Source organism: Mercurialis annua, linkage group LG4 (genome assembly GCF_937616625.2).
Source record: "Mercurialis annua linkage group LG4, ddMerAnnu1.2, whole genome shotgun sequence".
Classification (NCBI taxonomy): domain Eukaryota; kingdom Viridiplantae; phylum Streptophyta; class Magnoliopsida; order Malpighiales; family Euphorbiaceae; genus Mercurialis; species Mercurialis annua.
Window position 1 is genome coordinate 39732626 of NC_065573.1, and position 11019 is coordinate 39743644.

Below are 11019 nucleotides of genomic sequence, written 5' to 3' on the forward strand. Positions count from 1 at the left end.
GCCTTTCCGAAAGTTTTTCCAGGTGGTCGGGCTCCGCTATTAAGCCAAATAGTTGATTGTGCTTATTTTTTCAATTCGTTTGCACTAACACTTAATTAATTAATTTATAACATCAAGCCAAGCCAAACCAAACCAAAGATATTGGCCTAGATCGGTTATTTAATTTGGTTGCACAGAGCTATTAAGCCAAATAAGGTATATATAGTGTATGTATATGGAAACAATATACTAGACTTATACATAGGAAATACCATGTGTGTGTATATATGTAGTAACTTATAAAATATGTAACACAAACGTGTTGTAGAAGAGAAGGTCTTTATCTAGTGATACAAGTTCATGAATTAGTTATAACTCACATAATTATATAAATAGGTATAAATGGTTTTGATTGTGGTGTTTCTATACGTAGATGAATAAAAACAAAATAGAGTTTGTTTATATGTATATATAGAGAGAGAGACATTGAAAATGAAATTAAAACTATTGATTGATGTAAATGACGTACCATATTTGATGTGAAAATAATAATATAACAAGTGACATTTGCTTGGATGGATCGCAAGCTAAAACTTTGAAAGTAATATACAAATCATTTTTCAAAAAGACCTTTTTAAATATTTGAAAAGGAGAAATGATTATGCTTAGCTTTAAGGAGGAGCAATGGAGTGGCAATTGGGCCTACTATATGATTAATTTTGTGGATTTTTAATTAATTGGAATGAGATTAGTGAGATTAAATATTTGGGACTTTGCCTTCAAAAGCATGGTTGGTTAAGTTAATTCATCATCGATGGGATATCTCTACCTTATAAGCTCTTTTGCTTAGATATGCTTCTTTTTTATTTGTTTTTCTGCGTTTAGAATAGCTTTTAGGTGCGTTTTACTATGTTAATTACGTCATTTTTGCCGAATAAGTAGCGTGATGAAAATCTCATGTTCAATATATATAAGTAGAACGCGAAACAAATAAATCTCATGTTCATTCTTAATTTATTACATCTTTTTTTTGATCCAATAATGATAACAGAGTTCGATCCGACTGGGCGGGATAAAGTGGTTCCAAATAAAAAGTTTGGGAAATGATTAGCCCGTCCCTTCTGAAATGTTTACGTGAAAATAAAATTGAGCGGAAAAATAGAAGATTTTCGTACTACTTTTGAATAATAAAAGTGATAGAAATTTCATATAGAGAGGATAATAGTAAATTATATAAGTGGAGATGAATGATTTATCAATTATCTTAATTGTATATGAAATTATGTTGTCAATTTTATTTTTATTTTTACCAATATTTATATTGAAATTGAATTGTATTTTCAATTATTATACCTAAAAATATATGTTCGTATATATGTGCATCTCTGAACATATGTCATTTATATACATATTTATTGTTTAGATTATCTTACTCAAATTTGAATATTTACTTTTTATTTTTCAAATATATAATATCTACTATGCTGTTATATTTTTTTTGTTGCCCATCCGGTTTTTAAGGTTTCGCTCTGACTAATCTGGATCCAATTCGCATCGCGCACTTGACATGGTGGGTGAGTCTGCCAGCTGGAATTTTCTGCATTTACAAAATTCGAACCCAAAATCTTATTTAAAAGATAGCAAATCGCTTACCACTTGAACCAACTGCCGTTGGTACTATGCCTATATATTTGATTGCGTGTATTTGAAGAGATTTTACCTATTTATGTATGGGATGTATTATAGTCAAAATTTCATATTCTTCCATAGTGTTCATCGTCATCTTTTGTATCTACCTCTTTTTTTTTCTTTATTAATTATCCTCACTCACTTAAGTCTCTTTCCCTTAAATAGAAGTATAGCTTCAAGTTTATCTTTGTCTGCAAGCCCCACACCGCCACTATCCTACTAAAATTAGCAAAATAAATTAACACAAGTAATTAACAAGTCTCCATGGGTCCAATTACAAGACTTTAACTACCCAAATTAAATATGATTTTCTTTGCTTTCTCCGACATTAATAGTTTATTAACTTAATTAATTGCGTGCAACTTCAACAAAATTAGTATAACCATACAAAACATTCATCCACGTTTTTGGTAGTAGCCTATTTATAAAAGTATACTCAACGGCCAAAGATAACAACGCCAAAAGGTTTGGTAGGATAGCATATGTGAAGTGAAGTAAAATGGTATACTCTAGCTAGCTCTCAGGTGTTTAGCTATAATGTCTAGGGGGTATGAATCGATCGGTTTGATCGTAATTGAACCGAAATCAAATATCTTTAAAAAATTAATCAAAATATAATAATTATTATTATATAAAAATTATATTTGTAACTGATTGAATAATATATTTGGTTTGGTCGGTTATTTAGTGAATACTAGAGTTTATTGTGAAAAAGTTGAACTAATATTATTTGAGATTAAATTGTTTGGTTTATTTTTGAAAAATAAAAATAAATTCTCGGAAAATTCACAAAACTACCATAAAATATTACTTGCTTTATAAAAATACCGACCAATCCTATTTATCACACTCCAATCAAACAATTAAAAGAGTTTACATTTTATACATTAACAATTAAATAATGATATCTCACCACGACATAAAACCCGTAAGATTTTAAAAAGAGCACACTATCACGTGCATCATATGTGGATTTGAGCGCGCGTCAGATCTAGGTCAATACGCGTCAGTTTTGAATAGTATAATATGTGATTTATGTTTAATTGTATGTTGTGTGTGTGGTGTGTGCATCTAGAACTTATATACTACATATCTCAAAATTAAAAAAAAAATATTTTATATCATCATTAAATTTTCATAAATATAATTATATATCAACATCTAGCATATATTATATATTAAAAGATGATGAATTTATCATGTATAAATTATGTATTAATGATGAATCAATCGAATATATCTTAAAAAAAGTTATTTCAACCACGTCTCATAAATTAATACATATTTGAAAGAGAATATAAATAAATTATTTTTGTATATATAAAGTATATAAACATTTCATATACGCATAAATGATGTTTATACAATGTGCTTTTTAGATGTATTTACTTTTTTAAAAGATATGATTAAAGAAAATAATTAAATTGTAAATGTTTATATTTTAAATAAAACAAGTGTGAAATACGACACACACGGGCGCACGCGCACACACACACAGTTATGTGAAAAATAATTGAAACATGTTCGAGATAAAAAAAATATGCATAACTGATACACATAAGTTTTGTTTAAATATCTCTGAAACGCTGACGCGTTTATAAAACGCGTTTTGACCCGTTTGTTTTACACTTTTATTATTTGTGTGTGTCATGTGTCTTTCTTTTTAGTGGATGTACATAAAACATAAATTTTAGTGTGAAATTATAGAAAAAAAATTGTGATTATAAAAAATTTAGGGTTAATGTCATAAAAATTCACCAACTTTACACGTTTTCTCATTTTTATCACGTCGTTTAAAAATCGTCATATTCATACACGAACTATTAATTTTTCTCAAATTCATATACCGTTCAGAAATTTGGTGAAAATTATTGTACTGACTACCGGATAGTGACATGTCATAATGAACCAAATGATGACACTTCAACAATTTTTACCGGATTTTTGAATGGTGTATATTAGTTAGTGTATGAACATGATGATTTTTAAATTACGTGATTAAAATGAAAAAATATGTAAAATTACTAAATAACTATGATATTATTCTGAATTTTAAATAGTTGGTATTTTTGAAAAGATCTACCTTATTTATAAGTTTTTAATTTTCTCTAAATTCTCAAGTGTATTTAAAGTCACATAAGCCATTTTAGGCCCCAAATCTTGCCATCTTGTATTTCTTTTTGGGCTAGAAAAAAGTGGCCATCCACTTAGTCCAGCACGGGATTTTACGTCTCGAGCATAGTGGTAGGTACCCATTAAGTGACCGAGAGTTGGGCTATGCTGTTCTACATTTAGATTTACCTTAAAATTAGGGTCAAATTTCAACCTTAAAATTGAGGTCAAATTTCACCCCCAGTTCATGAGATTTCATATATTTTATACAAAACTACATTCATTTTTATTCAAATTCATAATCAATTTTTATTATTCAATTAAGTATATCAATTTGCTAAATTCTTATTAATCCAGTGTTAGTTGCTGTTTTTTTTAGATTCAACGTTCATTTTTTATACTAAAATCACGTAAACTCCATTATTTATTCCAAAAGAAAATGGATGATTACAACGAGATGGAAAAAATAATTTTAATTATATTTATTTTCTAAAAATAAAGAAGAAAATAACATTGGATCTTTTAATTTGTTAAATAAGGAAAATTAAATTGCTTACATTTTCCATTTTTTGGTAGAAGTAAAAAATGAGAAGAAATATAAAATATAGTAAGAAAGAAAAGCGTATGAATTAACCTATAAGAGAAGGGTTATAAATAAATTTATAATTTAAAAATAAGTCATATAATTGTTTTAATCTACATAACAATTTAGATATACCATCTCTAATTCTAAATTGAGCCAGTTTTTTTTTTGTATCAAAGATGGTAATCGACTCTTTCGAGTCTCAGTTGTTAGTTAAGAAAGCGTGATTCGAAGCCACAACCTCTTAATGTACTTAGAAGTGTTTTAGCCGTTCAAACTAGGCTCACATTGGCAAATTAAGCCAGTTCAAAGATTTATGTAGCAATTTGCCCCTTCAACTTGTACGTAATGAGCAAATTAACATATAAATTAATTTTATTGGTAAATTAGTACACGAACTTGGTGATTATAGACAATAAGCTCATATTGTTAAATTAACTTGCAAGTTAAGGGGCAAATTGCCAATTTAAGAGACAATTAACTTACAAATTGAGGGGCAAATTTTTAAAATAGGACAAATTGTCCATAATCATCAAGTTTGTGTACTGATTTGCCTATAAAATTAATTTATATGTTAATTCCTATTACTTACAAGTTGAGAAGGTACATTATCTCTTAAGTCCCAGTTCAAACGCTTGAATAACTAAAAAAAGTATTGTCAAACATTAAAATAGTAAAACTCAAAACACCAATAACAATCAAACTAGAAAATCCCCTCAATTGGGAGAGTGAATAATTTGTGGTTGAAATTAGTTTCTTGGTACTAAGTGGGTCTTGCACCACATGATCGCCACACTCATGCATATGGTAGGGCATCCTCAACTGTAATTAACGATAAAAACGGAAAATTAACGATAAAGTAATTAATAAAGATTAGAGATACCAACTCGTAATTAGTAGTATCATCTTTTTCCTAACTAACAAAGTGCAGAACAAATTAATTAGCATCAAAATGGTCGGCTGGATAATATATATATATATATATATATATATATATTGTGAATGGACATGTGCATCTCGTAAACAAATTAGACAAATTATTAGGCATGACACAAGTCCCTGTCTCTCTTCTTTTGTGTCTTAACTCTTAATCGTATCACTTGATTAGTTTTTTTCTACTAATTTGTCTTGTAATTGCCATAATTAACGCTAATGACAGTATCATAGTTTCTTGAGGCATGAGAAAGGAGAACACATTTTTTCACATGCGAAAACAACAAAAACAAAGACACTAATTTGGTGAGAATCCATACATCATATAAATATTATATAGTTTGCGAAATGGATAATTGATTTTTAGGTACCCAAATTTTCATATTATTACAATTTGATGACCCAATTTTTGATTTATTGTATTTTAATTACTGTTAGATTTTAATTTAATTTCAATAGGAGATTTTCCAGCCAAGTATACATATAGTCAAGTTTTGTCAATTTTGTCTTAAAACTATTCATGTATCTGACAACTTTTTAATGAAATGAAATTATACATGCATGATAAATTTTCGGACATTAATAAATAAAAATCGATTACCACGTATGCATTTTGACCAAAAAAATTTATATTCAATTTAAGCTGAAATTTAATTAACAAATTGCAAATCAATAATACTTTTGGTACCCTAGTAAGATAGTATCAATCACAAGACTGCTAATTAAACTAAACTTATATTATGCTCCATTTATATTTTATAAATATTTTTTTAGCATATTTGAGTTTAAAAACATGAGTTTCAACACCATGTCAATTTTTCATTTGCAATAGTCTATAGAATATAAAGAGAAACAAAACAAAACTATAATAATAACTTTTACTGAATTATTGTTTAGATTAATTGAACAATTTATAAACATTTTTTAAAAATATTGATATATAATTATTAATTAATTAATTATCTCATGCATAACACTTTAAAGAAAATTTAATAACTAAAAGGACTATAAATGTTATGCAATTAAATACGTATATGAATTACACCAAATCCTTTAAATAAGCCAAATATAGGCCGGCTATAATCCTTTCAATAGTCTTTCTTTAATCATATAATCATTCTAATTTCATTCATCACAATTATAATGTACTACATGAATTATTTAGTATCATATCCATTACCTTTGATGATAACAACTCATTCTATATATTATTGGATATTCACTTGAATCACTTATGCTAAAATTAAATAATAATAACTATTTTTTAAATTTTGTTGAGAAATTATTGAGACTCTTACCCCAAACCTAATATAAATATCGATATCATAGGCCATTTTCATTTAATTAAAACATGATATGTGTTGTCCAAAAATAAACATAATTCATAAATAATCGGATATATTTGAGATTATAATTTTAAAAAGTGTTTTTTTTTGAGTCCATCTAACTTTTTTTCTTTTAAGCTAATCATCATTTAAAATAGTAAATAAATTAAACTTTAAAAATACATTAAAAACTAATTTAGATAAATTAAATAATTAAATTTAACAAACATTCATCTCAGAGAAGATGCTAACTTAACTTGTGAAATAAATTGTGAAAAAATGGAGCCTACAAATCCCACAAAATCACAAATAGGAGAGACAAATGTAACTTTAAATCCCACTTAACCATAGGTCAGCATGGCCCGTATTACTTTATTACTAGTGAATATGAATTGACTCCTAAAATAATTTTATATTAGGTCCAGATACTGTAGGGTCCATAACAGATATCATCATCATCACTTTAAAAAAAGAGAGGGATGAGCTGAACGGCCGGCAAGGAGGGTGAGCAGGAGTAATCGTGAGGTCGCGTAGCAGGGAATCGAACAAACAGCTGTATGATGACGTGTGATCATGACTTGGTCAAACACAGTTCTTTTTACTTTTTCTATTTTTAATAGCGTTTGCTTGTTGGAGAATTATTGATTTTAATTTATTTTTTAATTTTCGTCTGACGTTTCTGCTGGACTAAATATTTACACCTGGCGCGTAAAGACGCAGCCAACTTAGCCATGTAAGCAGCTTTTGGGCTATCTGACTCAGCAACTCAACTCCGAGTTATAGAATTATGTCCTTAGTCTTTGGAGAATTTTTAGGTAGATTCAGTCCACCACGTCATCCGTGGACTAAGCCTATCACATAATGACACATCATTAAAATGATGACAATCTTGTAATATTACTATTCAAAAGTGTAAATAAGTAATAAACGAATTTACAAGTTGCCATCATTTTAATGACGTATCATTATATAATAGGTTAGTCCATGAATGACGTGATGAATTAAATCTACCTAAAAATCTCTCTAATCTTTGATATCATATCACCGAAATGCCACTATCAATTCATTTGATATGGAATTTTATAACCGATCTTTTGTTTTTACTATTTTAATTGCTAAAATGAAGGGTTAAAATGGGATGTAAATCTAAGCGATTTTCTTTCTTTTTTAAAAAAGAATATTATTTAAAAAAATAGACAATTTTTAAACATGTTTATGGTTTTTGCTAAAATAAATGCCATTTTAAATTTTGTTTTGTAAAGTTTGATAAGATGATTATTCTAATGGTTAACAAATAAAATCATTTGACTTTTTTTTATGAATTTTTTTTTGAATGAGATATTCTTTTGATAGGGTTGGTTGTATTCTTTTGTACAATATATCATTGAAATTCAAGTTTTAAGTTTCTAGATTTTGAATAGAACATTTCTTAGAATTTTAATATGTAAATTTCTTAATAATATACATTCTAAATTAAAAGATCTTCTAAGTTCTAATTAGCATCTTTTAAATTATACTAATATGTTAAGAAAATAAAATGAATTATATAACTTTATTTGTAAAACAATGAAAAAAAATATGTATGTAATCTTTTGATAAAAATTTGTCCTACTATTTAAAAGCATGTATACCATTTTATCTTTTATTTATATGGCCGAATTTAATAATATTAAAAAAATTAAATTAAAAAAATCCGTTTTTATTATTTCAGTTTATTCTATAAAAAAATATTATGTAGACTTGATAAATATGGTAATTGCAAGAATCTTAAAAAATCAATTTCTTGTGGCAATAAATAATTAAATATGGTAATTAGAAAGGGCAAAATAGGAAAAGGAAAATGGTCGAGCTCAGTCAGCGTCCTCAAGATGGTAAGAAGAAGAAGAACCAGTCTCGTCCAACAAAAAACCTTGTATTTCGCTCGTATATATACTATTCTGAACCCTTACCCTTATTTTTAGACCTCTCATTCTCCTTCTTCTCAACTTTCTCGTCTCTTCTTTCTTTTGTCTCTTATCCATTTTCTCACTCTCCAAACAGAAAGTTATTCGAATCATCAAAATGCCTGCAACTGAATACCAGCCTTCTAATTTATTCGGCCGATACAGCAGCCGCCGGAATCAGGTAGTCTCCATGGACGGCAACCATGAACAAGAGTTAGAAGACCTTGAGCTTTTCCAGCGACACGTGTCTGATCGGTTCAACGATTTACTCTCACCGCCCGAAGATGGTTCTTCGGGTGACCCTTTGTTGTCTATTTCTTGGCTGAGAAAACTTGTTGATGTTTTCTTGTGCTGCGAGGCGGAATTCAAGGCGGTTTTAATCATGGGTCGTGACCCATCTCATATCGCTAAGCCACCGTTGGATCGTTTGATTCCTGAGTTATTGGAACGAGCTGTTAAGGCTTTGGATATTTGTAATGCGGTTTCTAGCGGCGTTGATTCTGTTCGTCAGTGTCAGAAATTCGCTGAAATTGCTGTCGCGGCTTTTAAGCAAAAACCATTAGGGGACGGTCAGGTTAAACGAGCCAGAAAAGCTTTGAGTTCTTTAATGGCGGCTATGACATTCGACGACAAAGAAAATAACCATTTTAAAAGTGCTGAGAGAACATGGTCTTTCGGTAGACGAGGAAATAGTAACTCTAATAATAAAGAACGGGCTGTCGGGAATTTCAGGTGTTTGTCAATGATCGTCGCGAAAAATTGGTCAGCTTCGAAACAAATTCAAGCTATGTGTTCGAATCTTGTCGCTCCACGTGGCGCGGAACCAACTGGACTGGCTTCCCCAGTTTTTGTAATGAGCTCTGTGATGGTTTTTGTGATGTGGGCTTTAGTGGCGGCGATTCCTTGTCAAGAAAGGAGTGGATTAGCGACGCATTTTCAGATTCCGCGGCAGCTTCCGTGGGCGCAGAGTATGATCGGGTTACAAGAAAAGATAGGCGAGGAATGGAAAAAGAAGGAGAAAAAAGGGTCAGCTGGATTACTCGAAGAAATGCAGAGAATGGAGAAACTGAGTCAGAGTTTGATTGAATTTGCCGACGGGTTTCAATTCTCCGTGGAGGCGGAGAAGGAGGAGATGAACGCTCAGGTGGAGGAGATGGCGGAGATTTGCCGGAGAATGGAAGAAGGATTGGTGCCGTTGCAGATGCAGATTAGGGAAGTGTTTCATAGGATTGTGAGGAGCAGAGCTGAGGTTCTTGAATTGCTGGACCACTCTGGAAAAATTTCTCAGCCTATAACATAAACTATAAATCTTTCATAATTTTTGCTTTTTATGTTTATAGGTAATTGATGATCCCTGGTTCAAATCTGTTCATGTTTGGAGTATGAACATGTAAATGATGAACCTAAGATGTGGATTCTATACAGAATTTTACTTTTTTTCTGTTTAATAGATATTATTTTTGCCCCTCACAAGTTATATGGCGAATTTGCATTATTAGCTGTGAAATGTACCTTCTATTTCTTAAATTTTAACTTTCTGTTAGTACAATAGTACTTAACCTAATGTCCAATGAGATGTAAATATCTAATAATTATGGTGAATGCATCACATTTCTTTGCTTCACATTTTGATTTAGAAATGGAAAAAATGATTTTCTGGGGGGCGATTTTTAAAATATGAGAGGAGCATGTTATGATCATTAAACTTAGCATACTTTGAATATATTTGATATATACTACATGTCAATACTAGTATTAAGGCCAAATGTCTTAAAAAGGCCAAACCTTTTATAAAAGTTTCACAAAAGTCCTGACCTTTCAATTTTGTCGATTTTGGCCAAAAATAAATTATTTAGTTTCAATTGTGGCCAACTCTCATATTGATTTCAATTTGCCTATGTGGCGCTTATGTGACGCCTATGTGGCATGCTAAATATTGAAAGATCGGGACTTTTGTGAAACCAAATAATCCATTTTTGGCCAAATCGACAAAATTTAAAGATCATGACTTTTGTGAAACCAAATAATCAGTTTTTGGCCAAAATCGACAAAATTGAAGGTCATGACTTTTGTGAAATTTTTGTGAAAGGTTTGGCCTTTTTACAACATTTGGCTTTTAGCCTCTTCAATGTCACTTGAAACCTTCTGTCAAGAGATTGGATTGTTTTTATAGGGCATATTTACAGAGAAGGCAACCGTTATGCGGATTGGATGGTGATTTTGCCTTTAACCATTCTCTAGGGCTGATGGTTTATGTAGATATGTTTCTAGTGGCATTTTTCAGATTATTAATGAAGATTTTAACCATTGTTATAGGTTAATTTGTGAAAATAGCTAATGTGGGCTAAGTTTGAATGACTAAATCATCTCTAAGTGCATCAAGTGGTTGTGGATTTGAACCATACCTCTGTAACTAACAATTAATAATTGAGACTTGAAATAGACGATTACTATT

At 29.9% G+C, this 11019-nt stretch overlaps 1 protein-coding gene across 1 annotated transcript; it reads left to right on the plus strand.

Moving 5' to 3' along the window:
- Positions 1–8497: 8497 nt before the first annotated feature.
- Positions 8498–10071, plus strand: LOC126676391 (protein ROH1-like). Its single transcript, XM_050370582.2, has one exon. The coding sequence runs from the start codon at positions 8683–8685 to the stop codon at positions 9862–9864; it is 1182 nt and encodes a 393-aa protein (XP_050226539.1). The 5' UTR covers positions 8498–8682; the 3' UTR covers positions 9865–10071.
- The last annotated feature ends 948 nt before the right edge of the window (positions 10072–11019 follow it).

Excerpts from the sequence above, each read along its gene's own strand:
- LOC126676391 (XM_050370582.2), top strand. The coding sequence starts at position 8,683 with ATGCCTGCAACTGAATACCAGCCTTCTAATTTATTCGGCCGATACAGC.